The sequence below is a fragment of the Nelumbo nucifera genome, chromosome 8 (assembly GCF_055504915.1).
Source record: "Nelumbo nucifera cultivar China Antique chromosome 8, China Antique-T2T, whole genome shotgun sequence".
Taxonomy (NCBI): Eukaryota; Viridiplantae; Streptophyta; class Magnoliopsida; order Proteales; family Nelumbonaceae; genus Nelumbo; species Nelumbo nucifera.
The window spans coordinates 24,136,012-24,154,828 of NC_142656.1; the positions used below are offsets into that span (position 1 = coordinate 24,136,012).

Here is an 18,817-nt window from a genome sequence, read left to right on the forward strand (position 1 = left end):
CAACCGAACCAAAATTACCACCGTCCACAAAATTCAAGCCAGCGGGAGGTTTAAGTGAGGTTTCTTCAGCTCCAACTTCTACTCTGTAACATTTCACTCTCTCTCTCTCTCTCTTCTTAGACTCTTCTTAGATTGTAGAACTGGCTTCGACGGTCTCCTTCACTCCGTATCCTCGCTCTCGAATCCAGAATACATGGAGAAAAGGAGGAAGAAAGCAAGGCCTGAAGGCCCTGAACTCACGGAAAAATCTGGGTTTTGATTGTATTCTTAGCTCCAACATTCGTTTTCACGGAATGGAGCTCAATGAATCGAGTTGTTCTTGTCCTTTCCCTTCTGGGCTTCAATTGCCTTCACTTAATCCGGGGTTATTTGTCAAGTCGTCCCATTCGCGTTCTCTCGAGTTTCCCACCGTGCCGGATTCAGTTGATGATAATTTCATAGAGAGCCTTGAGGAATCAATGAAGTTACAGACAATTACTAATGGGGTTCATCGGCTTTTGAATGGGGAGTCCATTGGAAGGGTCTTTTACGACGACCCACCTTGGATTTCTTCTGTTTTATCGGCTCGTAATTTGAAGGGTCTTGAGGAGGGATTTGGAGATGGTGAGAGAGGAAGACTTCGAGACATGGAGAAAAGGAAGTATAACGCACTTCGCAGAAGACAGATTAAGGTGGAGACTGAGGCGTGGGAGAAGACTGCGGCTGAGTACAGGGAGTTAGAAAGAGAGATGTGTGAGAAGAAATTGGCTCCAAATTTGCCTTATGTGAAGTCTCTATTTCTTGGTTGGTTTGAGCCTCTACGAGAAGCAATAGAGAAAGAGCAGAAGCTGCAGGAGTCAAAGAAGCAGAAGGCTGCTTATGCGCCTTACATTGGTTTGTTGCCAGCTGATAAGATGGCGGTAATTGTCATGCATAAGATGATGGGTCTATTGATGACAGGGCAAGAAGAAGGGTATGTTCGGGTTGTTCAAGCTGCCGTTCACATAGGCGAGGCCATTGAGCAGGAGGTTAGTCTTTGACGTTTTTGTTTGTATTAGTTATTGTGTTCAAACTTGCGACGATGAATAGAAAGAACCCAACAAATTCACCCATTTGAGATAGTGATGAATTATCCCCTGCAATTTATCCTAATAATGAGAAAAAAACCAAGGAAACAACAAAAGCTCAGTTGAATAAATGCATGTAATTGTGAATAATATTACATTGTTTATTTCCATTACTTGTGATAGTGTTATGCAAGTCTCATAGTTCATCATCAAGTTGGTGAACCGGATTATTAAGATGGTTGTCCAAGGATATCCCTTTAATCAATAAATGTCACTCCATTGATGTTTGATTTGTTACCTATGGAGTGCAGCATGTCTTTGACAGTTCACTTGGATGTGCCTCTTACGTCCATGATGATTAGTTGCCGTAGATGTAAATTTAGTTGTCAGAAAGAATCGCCATAGGTTCATCTGTGGAAAGCTGATCTAGTGCACTTAGGGGGTGTTTTCCGATATGTATGATTTTGTTTTTCAAAAATAAAAAGAGCTTCCGCATCAACAAAACCATGTTTTTTGCTGATGCAGCAGTTTCTTTCTATTGAAAGGCAAAGTCATACATGTTGGTGAACATCCCCTTAGTCACTTGTTTCAGTTAGACTAAGATTGAGGCACTTGCAAGTAGCAACCAAAAACCCTGCTTGTACAAGGACCATAGAAATAGTCAAACTAAGTTGATCAATCAAGTCAACCGCAGAGTAAAACCCTGTTACCTGGACCAAAATTTTGAAATCTGTCTTTATACTGAATGTTACTTATGTGATGTTATTGAGAAGCACTCAAGCAGCACCAAATGTACATGATTCATAGTAAATGTTGGAAGCATAGTAGATAGTCCAAGCTGAAGAGTTTGTCTTGCTTGCTTGCTTGTCATAATATTGCCTACTTACTTCTTCATGCAGGTTAGAATTCATAATTTCTTGAAGAAAACTAAAAAATACCAAGGTGGAAAAAAGATTGAAGGTCAAGGAGATGACAAAGTAACTAAGGAGCAAGATATTCTCAGGAAACGTGTTAACATTTTGGTGAAAAAGAAAAAGTTGATTGAGGTGCAAAAGCTTGTAAAAAATGAGAATGAGATTAGACCTTGGGGTCGGGATGCCCAGGCAAAGGTTTGCTGCCTTCTGTCTCCTTTTCTTTTCTGAATGTTTAAGAAATTTTCTACTATGCTTTTTATCTACCCTTGATTTTGAAAGACAACTTTTCTGTATGTATGCAGCTGGGAAGTCGTCTAATAGAGTTATTAACTGAAACAGCTTATGTACAACCTCCAATTAACCAGTTAGGAGATAGTCCACGTGAAATTCGACCAGCATTTCGGCACACATTTAGAACTCTATCAAAGGAAACAGGGTATGACTTCATTTCTGTCTTCAATAATTCATCCTCAACGATCTTTACCTTATTTGTCCATGAAATAATCATGGTCCACTAGGTGACCAATCTGGAGTTCTGGACTATATGATAAGTGCTCCATTTATGCGAGTAGCATGGTTTTGAAGTTGTATTGGCTGGATACTTCTAGAAGATTATATGTCAATCATTTTTTCCATCACTGTTATATCTTACTTGACTGTCATAAAATTTGAACTCTAGTTCTCAAAGAAGATTTTTTAATTGATCTAAGTTTTGGGTGATTCTCAATCAAGAAGTGGGCAACTAGTTAAGATGTTGGGAGTGGACAAATGATCAGCCACATGTACTTTGGTATCGGGTATGGAGCGTTGAGGATGAATTTATCATTAGTTCCATTACATTTTGTCTCGACATTTCATCATGGTTATGATTTTTTTTTTTTGTTTTTGTTTTTTTTCTCCATACAGCCGGAGAGTTGGGAAGAGGTATGGTGTCATTGAATGTGATCCACTAGTCGGTAGAGGACTTGATAGAACTGTAAGTTATCAACTTATTATTCACGGTTGCATTATCCTGATTTGTTTGGGCCACTTGAGATGAAATTGACCATGAAGTTGCTTGCTGTTGCATTATTTGATGGTTGTTTATAAATATGTTTTTTGCATTAATATAGGATCAATATCATAATACACATACTTTGGTAATTGTCAAGGTCTCATGTCTAACTCTGCATGAGTTGATGTTCAGCTTCTAAATGAATATCATATTTTCTACCATATGGAAGAAATGAGCATATTCTGTTGGAAAATTTAAAATATGCATAGCCAGCCACTTAAAAAATGTCAGTATCTTGATTTTTCACCCTGTAGCTAATTTCTTGGATGCTGTCTATTTGCAGGCTAGGCATATGGTGATTCCTTATGTGCCGATGTTGATACCACCAAAAAAGTGGAAAGGGTACCATATCAAGGATGCATATTATGTTGATATACAGTTTCTATTTCCTCCCATCTCCAACCCAACTATTTAATATTCTAGTTTGAAGGATGTATTTGCTGGATGAGAAATTTAATCAGAGGCATTTTGTACTATATAATATCATCCCCTACCCACAACGAATAAAACAAAGAAATACATAAATAGGAAAATACCATTGTCTGGCCCTTCAGAAAGATGTTGACACACTGCTTTTTCAAATTAATGTTATTACCTACATTTAAGCATATGCAATGAGAAGAAAAATACCATAATTTCTTAGCCTAGAATTCAATTATAGGGACAAAGTAGGAAAAATGCTTTAATTGCTTAAGATGAGACTGTATTTCTATTGTCATCATAAGAAAGTAGGGCAAAAAGTAAGTGTAGATCATTTCCAAACTTAAAGGCAGCAATTATCAACATCTTTGTTGTAAGGCGACAGCTGGATAAGTTGAAAAGTGACTATTCTAAGAATAAAAGTCAAGAAATCATACATATCCTGTCCTTATTGATCCTTTTTTTCTATCAGTTATGACAAGGGTGGTCACTTATTCTTACCTTCATATGTTATGCGTACTCATGGGGCAAAGCGACAACAAGATGCGATTAAGAATGTTCCTGGAAAGCAGATGCAAAAAGTATTTGAGGTAATAGTTCCATTTCATTTATTTATCATTAGAATATTCTTGAAGATTAATGATGTCATTACTTTTTCATCTAACTAATAAGGGCTCCACAGGCATTATCTGGCATCATTACTACAGATATCACATCACTGTCCTTAAAATAATACTATCTTTCCCCAAATTGTACTGCAGGGTGACCTTTCATCTTTCAATTGATGTGGCCATATACTGTCATATATCATTATGAGCGTGCATTTACAATCCTTGTTTTCAGCATCTTATATCTTATCCGCCCATGAACCTGTAACTCTTATTCTTCAATGAAAATACTTGACTTAATTAATCTACTCACACTGAAGCTTCCTGGATATTTGGCTGCAAACATAAAGGGGGACTTTTGCTGAAAGCATATCTATAGGCAACACATGGAAACACACTTTACATTTGAAGGGCCAAAATCGAGTCTGAGGGCACTGGGCAAACACTTTGTGTGAATAAAAATGCCAAAGGTTAGGCCTGTATCCAGTCTACCCCTCCTAAGGCCCCAGATAGCTGGGACCAACATTGGGTAATGGCCTTTTAGAACAACTTTTATATGTTTAAAATAATGAAAAATGGGCAGATCATCTATTCCTTTATTGCCTGGTAGCTAGTGGGGTGTAACAAAATCATTTCGGCAGTCTCTTGGAGCTCGGTTGGTGTTGATGATGAAAATCAATAAATGGATAAAGTATGTGCAAGGATTAGAGCCTGGAGCTGTCAATTGGTTGGGTCTACCCAATAGAACCAAACTGATAATGCCAATTATGGTTCTGAGTTTTGTGTCCTAATTATAATTTGGCCAGGACCTGTTTTTTCTATTTTGAACTGATTAAGACCCAAACTGATTATGTACTCAATATTGTATAAGGGTCTCATGGTTTTCTTGTAAACTTTGCTATATTTTATGTCTAAAGGGGTATATATAAGATAATTTTAGTTAAAGAAATACTTGTTTTATCAACATATAAGCATTTTGGTATTTACTGGCACTTTTATTAAGGTTATATTTATCAAAAATGAAATTCCAAGTTGTCATATTATAGGTAATTATAAATGTCAAGTATAATCTGGTCTAATTGGGTCTGAATCAATTATCCCGATTAATAATTGGTTTAGTTCTGGTTCTGAGTTGTTCCCAATTATAAATGGGTCAGGACCATTCCATGCTGACCCAAACCCAATCTGATCCATCGACAGGTGACAGCTCTATTAGAGACCAACAGCCCCAATTATAGGTCGGACCAACTACCTATCCCAAATAAGAAGTATTACAGCTGTACCTGACTTTTTTGTACAGTGACTCAAAGCCATTTTTCTTGAAAAGGATATTGCTTATCCCTTTTTATTGGTAATGATCAGATTTTTTTTTTTTTAAAGAAGAAGATAATAAGAATTACAAGGTGAAGAATCATCTTCCCAATAATAATGAAGATAAAGAGGTAGACCTGTGCTACTCACCCCCATATGATACAATATTCCAGTGTCCCATTCCCAAATCCCTCCTCTAATCTAAGGGATGAAATCCCCAGTACAAGGCCTATCGTCTTATCTGTTTTTTTTTTTTTTTTTTTTTTTTTTTTTTTTTATGAATGAATATAATTTATTAATTCAGAAAAGGCAGTACAGGGAACTCAAAAGAGGCACGAGCTGTTACCTCTTCAGGGCAGTATTACATCAAATAAAAAACAGAATTAGTCATAAACACAATTACAAAGCAGCCCAAAATAAATGTTCCCTATTTGCCCCCTGCTTAGCTAATCCATCCACTAAGGTGTTTTCTGATCTTCCCTCCCAACAAAAGGTAACTGTCATATTTCTTGCAAACCAGTTGACTTTCCTTAATAAATCTTTGTGTCGCCACATGGCTGAAGTTGGATCTGTCAGCCATCCCACAACAATTTGAGAGTGTCCTTCAACTACCAAATGCTGAACTCCTAATTGTTCTGCAATCTGAATACCTTGTACCGCCGCCAAAATCTCAGCTCTATTAGAGTCTCCTAATCCCACAGGACCTGAAAATAAGGCTAATATATTGCTCTCCGTATCTTTTAGCACCCCTGCTATTCCCGATGGGCCTGGGTTTCCTTGGCTGCTGCCATCAAAATTCAGCTTTACCCATCCTTCAGGCGGAGGGGTCCACACTGCAGAAACCCTGTCCTTCCTTGTATGGCTGCTAGCCAACACTAACCAATTTCTCCAAAAATCATCAAAGGAAAAAGTATGAAAGAGGTCCATAGTTCTCACCCAATGAATGGCCCTAGTTAAGATGCAATCCTCAACAGCCTGAATGCTTCTTTCCTTTCCTTGAATATTCTTGCATTCCTTTCTTCCCAAAATGTCCACAATGCGGCTGCTCAAATACATCTCCACATCATTTTTCCGTTTTTTGTAGGCCACACAAAAAAATAAGGATCAAATAGCTGACTTAAATCCGTAGACAAATTTCGCCTGCACCCAAACAAAGAAAAAATCCAACTCCAAATGGCTCTAGAAAAGGAACAAGATACAAGTAGATGAGAGCAATCCTCCCCATTAGCCCTGTAAAGTACACACCAGTGAGGGGATAAACACATGAAAGGCCTTTTCTTTTGTGAGCGGTCCAAGGTATTAATCTTTCTATAAAGCACCTCCCAATAGAAAATAACAATTTTGGTGGAACAGGTCTAAACCAAATCTCCTTGGTCGAAAAACCCCATTGACTTGGGGAGAAGGAAAGGGACTTAAAAAAAGAAGCACAAGAGAAGTACCCTTTTGGATTAGGGGACCATAATCTCACATCCAAACTAAGAGGGTCCAAAAAGACACTGCCAAGAAAAGACAACAGATCTGAGACACTATTAAGTTCATCATCCCTCAAACCTCTCTGAAAGCCAAAATCCCAAGTTAAGGATGAAGATGAAATAGGAGATGGAAGAAAATGAGAAATAACTTTTTCCTTGTAAAGGGAAATAGAAAAAAGAGAAGGGAATTGGTCCTTTAGAGCAGCAGTCCCCACCCAATTGTCTTCCCAAAATAAAACAAGGTTACCGGAATTGACATCATACCTGACAAAGTTGAGAAATTGAGGGAGGATACTTTGGATTGCTTTCCAAGGAGATGCCAACGTTGCTTGTCTTGATACACCTGCATCCCATCCGTTTTTCAGTCTTCCATGTATACTAGCTATCACTTCATGCCACAACCTCTCCCTTTCTCTAGGCCACCTCCACAACCATTTTCCTAATAGGGCTTTATTCTTGAGAGTTAACCTACCTTACCCCAGTCCACCTTCCTCTTTGCTCCTACAAACTATTCCTCAATTAATTAAATGATTTCCTTTTCCTCCCTTGGCTCCCAAAGAAAATTTCTCATTAACCTCTCTAGCTTCTTAGCCTCCCTATTAGGTATCCTAAAAATGGACAAGAAGTAGACCGGTAGGTTCGCTAGGGTTGCTCTCAATAAAGTCACTCTACCCCCTATAGAGATATAGTTTCTTTTCCAAGCCGCTAACCTTTTCTCAATTTTTTCCAAAACTGGATTCCAAAAACTACTTTCTCTTGGGTTAGCCTCTAGAGGGAGACCTAGGTACTACAAGGGCCAAGAAGAAACAGGACAACCTAGACAATTTGCCACAGACTGAATAATCCCCTCATTCATATTGACACCGACCACACAACTCTTATCCAGGTTTATCTTCAAATTGGAGACCTTCTCAAAATGTTGTAACAATGCTCTAAGGTTCCTCACTTTTTTCGTGTCACCTCCTTCACAAAATATTATGATATCGTCAGCAAACTGTAGATGGGTTACCCGGACATTGTTCCTTTCAATCCTCCATCCACTCACTTTCTCTTCCCTATCTGCCTTAGAGATTAATCTGCTGAAAACATCTGCAACTAAGGTGAAAAGGAACGGGGAGAGTGGGTCTCCTTGTCTAAGGCCTCTACAAGCTGGAAAATAGTCTTTGACCACCCCATTAACCAAGACTGAGTAATGGCAAGAACTAATACAGCCCTTTACCCAGTTGCATCATCTATCTCCGAAGCCATAACACCCAAGGATCTCTAGTAAAAAACTCCAATCCACAAAATCATAAGCCTTCTCTAGGTCTAACTTACACGCAAAACCTTGATTCCCGACTTTCTCATGTCCTCCACACACTCATTTGCTATTAAAATCTGATATGTTATTTTCCTACCTTGCACGAAAGCACCTTGTGCTTGACTAATGATGGATGGTAGTATCACTTAGATTCTCAGAGACAACATTTAAGCCAAAATTTTATAGATGCTAGTCACCAGACTGATCGGCCTAAAATCCTTAGGGTCCTTTGCATCTATCTTCTTTGGGATTAGGGCTAAGAAGGTTGCATTAACTCCAGGGCTTACCTTGTTTTTATCTGCAAATTCCTGAAACACCCCAACAATCTTGATAAAAAGCCATTGTGAAGCCATCTGGACCAGGAGCTTTGGATCTATCCATTGAAAACACCGCCTATCGTCTTATCTGTTATACTCTCTTCTCTCTCTCTCTCTCTCTCTATCTTGTGTGAGAGAATCAGCTAGATAATTTGCAAATTGGGCAACACAAAGGACAGAAAAATGAATGCCATGAACCAACTTCCCTAATTTGATGACGATGTTGCTGGGGCCCTGTTGCAGCTTTTATTCGTGCACCCAATTTTGATTTCTCTGTCTTTTTCTTTTTTTTTTTTTTGGATCAGCAAGAATAAAATTTCTTTATTAAACTTTGAGATCACATACAAGTGCCCATAATACATCAGATACAGCTTGCCCCCAATGCTTAGTTTTGTTAGCTCCCTGTTTTACCACTAACAGATTACAACATTGCCCAAAATAAAGTAGATCTATCAGTTCCTTGTTTTGCTAGAACATCTGCCATCCCATTTGCTGTCCTTTTAACCCAGCCAAAAACAAGTGTTCAAACTCTTTGCAAGAAAATTTTCCAAGGGGCTGAGTTGATTTTCTTAGCCCAAGAAATAACCAATAAGGAGTCTCCTACTTCCAGCTCTTCTTCCTGTACCACTAGATTCAAGAGATCCAAAGAGCATCCTGACCTTAGGCCTTGAAGTGGAACAAGTATTTCAGTTCAAACAGAGGCACCAACCCCAATTGGACCTGAATAGACTATTATGATATTACCTTGATCATTTCTAAATACTCCTCCAACTCTGAGCTACCCAGATTGCAGCACTGCATCTATCATACTTCAACTTGTCATCAAGTGAGAGTGGGAGCCAGATTTTATTCCTTATGGTTCTTAGCAGAGGACAATGCAAAAATTTTCCAACCTCTAAGAATGTACCAGAATTGAAATCCTTGAAAATTTCCAACATTCTTATTCAATGAGACACTCTCATAGAAGTCAGTTCAATTTTTGCATGCTGTGATTTTTTTCTTGTAATTATTAGCAGGACTTTGAAAACCAAGAGAAGTAGATATAGAGATTTGCAAAAGTGAATGTAATCAAAGTAATTCTATCCCTAAGGGAGATGTAATTTCTTCGCCATCCCATGTCTAACATCTTTCAAAATCCTCTCTACCACCTAGCTCCAGAAACAACAGGATTTAAAATTACCACCTAGGCACTCTGAGATAGTCCAAAGGGTAAGAAGAAGCCAAACACCCTAGGCTCCTTAGCATTTCATCAAAGCAATCAAGATCACTGTCAACCTGGTTGGTACCTGCTAAACAACTCTTATCCAAATTCTTGGCACAACAAGGGACAAAAATGGAACAATTGTTTTGGGGAGTGTTTCCCTGGGGAGATTAGTTGTAACAAAAAAAAAATGTGTATAAGAGATAGCCCACAAAAAAAGGGGTTCTTGGCACAACCATTCTTGTATACCATTATTTTTAACAAATTAATAAAACTTGTGTTGTTAATTAAAAGAGAAGAAAAAAACACTGCTGTTCAAATTTATCCCAAGGTTAAGAGATCCTCTCAAAACATTTGATTAATGCAAGAACATTCTTAATAATTTCCTCACCTCTCTCCTCACAAAAGATGATTATCTCATCACTTAAGTAGCAAACTGTGAATCACCTGTCACCCTAAACTCCTTAGAGCTCACTATAGACCCTCTAATCGGCATTAGGTTATCATCTCTAGAGATCAATTGGCTAAAAACCTAAGCCACTAGAGTAAACAAAAAGGCAGTATAGAGGATGTCCTTGATGGAGGCACCTCCTCTAATAAAGGATATCCTTGATGGAAGATGCCTCTGAAACAATTTCATCAAAAAAAAAAAAAGATGCCTCTGAAACACTTATTTACTATAATCAACTATTCAGTGGAAGAAAAAACAATGCTTAGTCCAATATAACCATTTTTCCGCAAAACCAGTGTTTTAAAAGCGCAAGGCTCAAATAAGATGCAGGGGTCAATTTACGCCTGAGGTGCAAGGCGCAAGGTGAGACACATGCCTTTTTGAAGCAGGCACAAAAATAAAAAAAAGCCAGAAAAATAAAAAATGCCAAAAATTCAATAAAATGCAAAAAATAAAAATATTAAACATAATATTAATAAAAAAATATAAACTTAAGTTTTAAAATAATTGTTTTAGAAAACCTATTATCTAAAATTAAAATACATAAACATAACATGTAAAGCATATTCAAATGAGAATTTAAAAATAAAATCAAACATATAAAACATTTTCAAGCATGTAAAACCCACAATCTCTTTTTTTTTCCTTAATCGCATTACTTCAAGGTCTTTTTCATCCTCACAAAATCTTGAACATATAAGCTTATCCTTTTTTCTGCTGTTATTAGCCAGATAAAGGATATGCTTTTCTCTTGAAATCATCCAAAATAGGACAGAGCTTGCATTGCAGTTAAACATTGCCTTAAAACTTTAGATTTTTCATACCAAATTTGTGAATATTGAAGATCTTGCTTTTGTGCACTAGATCCTTGCAATGCCCCTAGTTTTATGGTGGATATTGTTATCATGACCTTATATCAGTTCATGTTGACTTCTGGACATTTCTCCCCTTTGCTTATTGAAGATAAATATTAAAACAGCACTATGATCTATTCATTTCCTGCTTGTGAAAAACAAAGTTAATCTGAAACTGCATTATGATCTAAAACTGCACTTGTTCAGGCCCTGGATACACTTGGAAGAACCAAATGGAGGGTGAATAGAAAAGTACTCGGTGTGGTAGAGAGCATTTGGGCTAGAGGTGGAAACATGGCGGGCCTTGTTGATCGTGAAGATGTGAGCCTGGCTAGAACTTTTTACATATCCATTAGTTTTTCTATTTGAATTCTTTTTCTTTTTTGCCTTCTATTCACATCCTGATTCTCCAATCTCCATGTTCTAAAAAGAAATCTGAGTTCTTGCCTAGACTGTAAGGATGGTCTACCTGTTGCATAACCATGAGTGTATGTTGGGCATATTCAAGGTGGTAATACCCAACAATCCATATCTGTTTATTCATCAAAAAAAGAAAAAAAAAGTCCCTAGCTGTTTCCATGAACACTTCCTTGGCTAAAATTTGACCTGAAATACCCTCCATATGTTGTGGGGTTCTCTGGAAGAATGATAGTTCAGATACTTAAGAGCTACTGATTGGGTTACATTGGAGCCTGGGAAATGTCCTAGTTAGGTACTTGAAAATGAACTATATTCTAACAGATGCAGTAGGTAGGCCATTTATGGAGTCCAGTTGGCAGCCATGTTAGTTTTTATTTTTTTAATTTCCTTATCTGTTCTTACACCGAATCTATGTTTTGCAATGGATTTCAGATTCCCATACCAGAAAAACCAGACTCAGAGGATTTAATAGAAATGCAGAAGTGGAAATGGAATATGAGAAAAACAAAGAAGATCAACCGAGAAAGGCATGCACAACGTTGTGACATAGAGCTTAAACTTTCTGTAAGATCTCTTATTTTCTGAAGTTATTAAGTGTACAACAACATAACTTTTTTCTATAATGAACTCAGTTTGCTATAGGAATTAAACTCAGGTAAATTTTCATGATTTCAAAAAATCATAACTTTTATTTAGACTATGGAATTTCCAGAAAATTTAAAAAGCATGCCATTGCTTTAAAATAAGTTTTTTTTAGTTGCATTTTTTTTTTAAATTTGTTCGATACGACATTCTTGTAACCCATTCTATGAAGAACTTTGACTCCACCAAATCTGTTGTCACCATGGGCGAGCCATCAAATCATTTAAAATGTTAGAACTTGGTCTTTGGTTTTGCCCACCAATTCTGTTGATGCCATTAGGGTACCTCATTGTGTAGATCTTTTTCTATCACTAATATACTTAATTGCGTATTTATAAAAGGAAAAAAATCTTAGTAGGTTTTGGCTGCTGGTTATGTTTGGATGTTCTTCAGGGCTAATCAAGTCTCCCTTTTTCTTTTATTTATTTTTTGGGGGTGGGGTTGGTAGTGGTTGTGTTTCGCAGTTGTGTTATTGCATTATATTCTTTTTGTTTTCTTTGTATCACCTTTAATGCTGGAATGTCCTTTCTGAAACAGGTAGCTCGGAAAATTAAAGATGAGGAAGGCTTTTATTATCCCCATAATTTAGATTTCCGAGGTCGTGCCTATCCCATGCATCCACATTTAAATCATCTGAGTTCAGATCTCTGCCGAGGAGTTCTTGAGTTTGCAGAAGGGCGGCCACTAGGGAAGGCCGGTTTACGCTGGCTGAAGATACATTTAGCTAACCTGTATGCTGGTGGTGTGGATAAGCTTTCTTATGATGACCGTTTGGATTTTGTGGAGAACCATTTGGATGATATATTTGATTCAGCTGATAAACCAATTGATGGAAACCGCTGGTGGTTAAATGCTGAAGATCCTTTTCAGTGCCTAGCAGCATGCATTAATTTGTCAGAGGCCTTAAAAAGCTCATCACCACATACAGCCATCTCTCATCTGCCAATACATCAGGTATTACTTTTTCTGGAACTTTGGAACGACAGAAGAACTATTCCTGCATATGCAATTGCAATGCTGAAGTGTATACACACACACACTTCCATGCTGAAGTGTGGATATCTTACCTTCACAGCAAATTTCAGTACTACCTTGACAGCAAGTCTCAATGCTACATGTTTGGTCTTAACACAAATGGGAACAGGGGTGTGAAAAGATAACTATCTTTCAATTTCATTAAAGAAAACCCTAAACACTTCTTGCTTAAAAAACAGAAACAGAGATTTAGCTAATAACCTAAAGCCAACAATGCATAGCCCCTGTATGTCACTTAGATGTTGATATTACTAGATATTTAGTTGGCACAGTCAACTCCAATATATGATGTTTGTTTGACTAAGACAACTGTTGGTTTGGTTTATCAATATTTAATTAAACTCTGTTTTTAGTGTATGCATGTGTATAGGTAGGTAGATGTCCCTTTTATTATTCATCTTTTTTTTGAAAGATGAGATCCTGATGCAGGAACTGAAGAATCAAAATTGGAATTTTGTGAAACTTTATGTATTTCTGTATTTTTTGACACTGGGAATATTTTTTCCATTGTACAATTTTTCTGTGGGGTCCAATGATAGGGTCTAACTTGTCTATTTATAGTTTGTTTACATTTAAATTTTCAGTCATTGTATAAGTAGGATTAGAGTTATTGAGTCTTCTTTGAAGTGAAATAAGATAGTTGTAGTTTTAGTTTGAGTCCTACTATGATTCTTGAGTCCAACAGTTTGACTTCTAGGACTATTACAAGTCTAACAGTTTGACGCTTAGCATTATTATGAGTTTAAATCTATAAATATGTATTGACGTTTTACACTAAGAGCAGTGAAGTTTATTGAGTTTTCTTGGGCAATTGGGCTTATGCTAATTATAGTGAGTGATCCCATACCCTAGAGTGATTTAGGGCACCCGATGAGTGATTCCGTTTATTTTCTCTCTTATTTGAAGGGTCTCTAGTTGACTTGTTTGAGAAGATGGTGGAAGAAAAAAGATGTAATAATGTTGACTATGGGAGCAAGGCTTTTAAACATGTTAAAAGAGAAAGGGAAAAAACAGATTTCAAAGGAGATGATGATCCAAAAGCATTCTTTGATTGAGTTGTTGAACTAGAAGAATATTTTGATTGACATAATATGTTTGACAAACAAAGGATTAGATTTGCATGCATGAAGCTGACGGGTCATGCTACAGTATGGTGGAGAACTCTTGAGCAACGACTAGAAAACAGAGGTGATGATCCTCTTAGTATATGGGTATAGATGAAGATGTGTTTGCAAGAAAAGTGCATCCCACTAGACTTCCATGATGATCTATATATGGAGTTGGCTAATTTCAATCAAGAGAAGCAGCAGGTTACAACAAAAAACTTGAAGTCAAGGGAAGAAGGTACAAAGTTGAGAAAAAGTAGATGATTCTTTGCATGTTGATGCCTATCCTAGAGCTGAAGTTGAGGATGAAGCCAAAGAACCAGAATTGCAAGCTTTTTTTATTAGTAAATTTCAAGCTATAGAAGTTGTAGATGTTTAAAATCATGAGGGTGCAGGCCCAGAAAAAACAGGAATTACTTATCATAAAAAAAAGAAAAAGTAGAAACTGCTGGAGTTTCCAATAAATTTGGATTAGCTGAATGTGATGGCTGTTCAGTAGGCTGTGGAACAAATGATGAGGTTCCATGCTAGTAATAAATTCATGGGCCCTTGATGTAGGCGCAGATGGCCCGAAACAATAGTGCGCACGCACGTGGCAGACGGCGGCACCTAGGGCGGACCTAATGAGGGCGTGCGTGGAGTAGAGGTCGGCGTGCGACACAAAGCCAATAGAGCGGCCGCGGATGGCCACGCTCCTCAAGGTCGGGCCACATCTTGACCGTCTGGGCCCACCTACCTCCAAGCGTCCTCAAGTATAAATAGGGGGCAACCCTCTCAAGGTAAACATCTAGACTCTAGACTACTAAGAGCTTTATAGTTTCTCATGTGACCTCGTCTAAGCACTCCTTACTCAAGCCTCATCCCACCTCCTACTCCCCATGTACTAACTTGACTGTCGGAGTCCTTGCCTTGGGTTAGCACCCGAGGCCTCTAACGTTCTTTCTCTCTCTTCGCAGGTCTGACCTACCAGCCCTCGAACTCCTTAGCCAGCCCTCGGCTCAGAAGCAAAATTACCTTGTTGCCTTCAGCCTTAGCACCCGAGGCCTCTGACTTTCTCTCTCTCTCTTCGTAGGTCTAACCTACCAGCCCACAGTAGACCTCGAACTCTTTAGCCAGCCTTGGCTTAGAAGCAAAATTACCTTGTTGCCCTCAACCTATTCTAGGTAGAAACAATTGGCGTTGTTTGTGGGAACATTGTTAAGGCTTCCCTCAACTAAATTCACACTCTAAAAAGCATAAGCATTAACTCCTAAGCTTCAGTCGACATGGCAAGAAACACCAGGAACACTCAAAACTTGGTTACGATGGACCAATCCCAAGTGGTCCTCAACAGGCTCGACAACCTTGCATAGAGGCTGGACGAGGTGGGGCCCCCGGTAGGAGGCCGCCCTCAGGGTAGCCGTGCCGCTGGGAGCCTGGGGCACCGCGGCGAACGTGCGTCCACCACCCCTAGCTTAAGAAGGCTCCAAAACAGCAGTACCTCCACCACCCACCCAACTAGAGAGTAACACACTAACCAAGGAGAACAGCAGTACCTCCACCACCCCTAGCTTAAGAAGGCTCCAAAACAGGTTCAGCTGGATTGTAGGTCGGTAAACCCTAGCCGAAACACTTCAGCTTATAGGAAAAGGAGACAACCAACTCCTACAACCCTAAATTGTGACATTCACAGTAGTCATACACTTAAATATGAATTGGAGTGGGTGACTCCCTTAGAGCTGAGATATGTGCAGTTATGGAAGGAGCCCGGAAAGCTAAGGAATTGAACATCAAGAAACTTATAATTGAAGGGGATTCAGAGGTGGTGATAGGGTGGCTGACTAAAGATCAAAATGATTTATGGAAGTATAATAATGAGAAGAGGAAATTCAAATGGCTGGTGCGGGAGATGGAAGTTAAGACATGTTGGATTAAAAGATCAGCTAATTCCCTAGCTGACGGTTTAGCAAAACAAGGGGCAGAAAGGGATTCTTTATTTTGGGCTAAGCTGTAACGTTAGTGTCTTTGTATCTTTGTCTTTTCTTTTTTCATTTCTTGAAGTTCTTTGTGACTCTTGGAAGATAAGTGTGTTTGTCTTCCACTTGTAAATTTTCTACTGATGAATTGATGAAAGTGGTATTGATAAAAAAAAATACACTTAAATATGAATGTAACAGTACATACCTGGAGTACAGTAGTAATTCCATGACCTACAGTCCATAAAAAACTAGGAGTAAACCCTAAAAATACTGCTTACTGCATTCGGCTGCCACCACAAACCTCTTCTTTGTGCAATGACCAAGAAACATAAGAAGAAAAAAAATGAAGACTGAAAAGCTAGGTCAGTCCGATGGAGTCTTCTCTTCCTCTTCCAATCAAAGAACAAAGTTTCAGATGGAGAACACAATCTGAGAAGGTTACGCCCAGATCAGTGCTCTGATACCATGTAGTCTAGCAAAGGTAAAAAGAATAGAGGAAGGAAAGAGAGGAGAAGAAGAAGAAGAGGAGGAGAATAAGTTCTTTCAGAAGAAGGTTGTCGGCACCTAAGTTTGTATTTATACTTGGGGCGACAACTTATAACAAAATAATGGAGGAAAAACTAGAAATACCCCTGTGCTAGTACATAACATGCTACAATATATTTGAAGAAAGTTTATCAACAGTCCAATATGTCTAGACAGTATCAAATAGAATAAGAGATATTTGCTTACTATCAAGGAGATAGAAGGATACAAGAATACTATGCAGGGTTTCTTGATTTGTGGGCTGAATATGAACTTGTCCATATTGATCCCTCGGACTTAGTAGAATGTGTGAGATATCTCCAAAAACACTTTGAGAAGAGGAAAGTAAATCAGTTTTTGATGAGGCTTAGACCTGAATATGAGATAATCAGGTCCAATATTCTGAGCAGAGGAACACTTCCAGATTTGGATTTTACTGAGGGAAGAGACTAGGCTTCTCACTGCAGTTGGATTTGATGGAAAGATGACTGAAATTGGGGCTGAAATAGCTTTTGTAGCTCATGGAGGTAAGAAGTCAACCTCCAAGGACTTCTCCAAAACCCAGTGTTATGAGAGTAAAGGCTTTGGACATATTGCCTCTCACTGTAAGAAGAAGAATGTGTGCACCTATTGCAAGCAACATGGTCACATCATTCCAGATTGTCCAGTCCGACCAACTATGGGTTCTCAGAAAAAGACTCAACCTTGGGCTTATCAGGTAACAAATGGGCAGGCAACTGACACTATGTCCACTAAGGGTGATTCTTTCGTGAAAAGTGATTCTATTGGACCTATGGATGAGGAAAAGATTCGGTAATTGGTATCCGCTGCCATTTCCTCTGCTTTTTTGCTATTGGCTTGTCTGGTAAGTTCTCTGGATATTGTTCTTCTCCTTCACATGCTTGGATTATAGATTCGAGTGCCACCAATTATATGATAGGAGCCTATCTCAATCAACCAAATCAGTTTATTGAAATTCACCATAAACACATTGTTACTGCCAATGGTGAAAAGTTAGACATTATTGGTAGTAATGACTTATCCCTTAAACTGTCACCCACTATGTCCTTCCCTCTTTCAAAAACCCTCTTAGTGCCCAACCTTACTACTAATTTGATTTCTGTTGGCCAACTTGTTGATGAAGGAAATTTTCTCACCTTTTCTTATGATGGTTGTTTGATAGGACCGGTACATTGGGAAGGTGAAAGGGAAGGAGCATAGGTTGGGCCGTTTGTTTGCGCTAGAGTTTGAAAAATCTCAATCGCTAGCATCCTCAGCTTATCTTAGTTCCTCTATGTCTAGTTCCTTGTTGAGTCATACAAATAATGTTTAGGAATTATGGCACAAACGATTAGGTCATCCATATTCTCAAAAATTGAAGTTTTTGTTTGATTCTGGTTTAATTAAGTATAAAATTCCTCTTGTTCATACTTTTGATGTTTCTTGTACTGCCTGTTGCTTGAGTAAAAGTCATGTTTTACCTTTTTTTCACACTTCTGAGAATGCCACTGCACCTTTTGAGATTATACACAGTGATGTTTGGTCTGCTTCTATTACTTCACGATTGGGATACAAATACTTTGTATTGTTTATAGATGACTGTATCAGATACACTTGGATTTATTTTCTATGACACAAATCAGAGGTCTTGGCGGCATTTAAATTATTCCATACTATGGTGCGAGCTCACTTCAAGTGTAATGTGAGCATCCTCTGTTCAGATTCAAGGGGAGAATATAGAGATGGGGCCTTTCAGGCCGACTTGAGGAGTTATGGAATCCAATATCAGTGCAGTTGTCCAGACCTCAACAGAATGGTGTAGCTGAACGTAAGAATGGATATATCCTTAGTGTTGTGCGGACATTACTTTAGGAATCTCACGCTCCGACTTCGTTTTGGGTAGAAGCTACCAGTACAATTGTGTATTTGATCAACTATCTTCCTTCTTTTGTTATTGGCAACACTTCTCCCTTTCAAAAACTTTTTGGTCATTCCCCAGACTTCTCTAGTCTTCATGTTTTTGGTTGTCTTTGTTTTGTACATCTTCCTGTTCGTGAGCGTTCTAAATTAACTGCTCAGTCTGCTATGTGTGCCTTTGTGGGATATGGTCCTGACCACAAAGGATTCTTGTGTTATGACCCTACTATTCGTTGTATTTGGATTTCACAAAATGTTGTGTTTCT

General features: G+C 38.4%; 1 protein-coding gene across 1 annotated transcript in view; it reads left to right on the top strand.

Annotated features, from left to right (window-relative positions):
- The first annotated feature begins 56 nt into the window (after nt 1–56).
- The window catches only part of LOC104609168 (DNA-directed RNA polymerase 3, chloroplastic), a 45,738-nt gene continuing 26,977 nt past the window's right edge, over nt 57–18,817 (top strand). Inside the window, exons 1-9 of the mRNA XM_010275403.3 lie at nt 57–1,007; nt 1,946–2,155; nt 2,263–2,396; nt 2,867–2,936; nt 3,298–3,356; nt 3,907–4,024; nt 11,156–11,269; nt 11,801–11,932; nt 12,548–12,964. Coding sequence (XP_010273705.1) covers nt 294–1,007; nt 1,946–2,155; nt 2,263–2,396; nt 2,867–2,936; nt 3,298–3,356; nt 3,907–4,024; nt 11,156–11,269; nt 11,801–11,932; nt 12,548–12,964 — 1,968 coding nt within the window. The 5' untranslated portion in view covers nt 57–293. The remainder of the gene's footprint in view (nt 1,008–1,945; nt 2,156–2,262; nt 2,397–2,866; nt 2,937–3,297; nt 3,357–3,906; nt 4,025–11,155; nt 11,270–11,800; nt 11,933–12,547; nt 12,965–18,817) is intronic.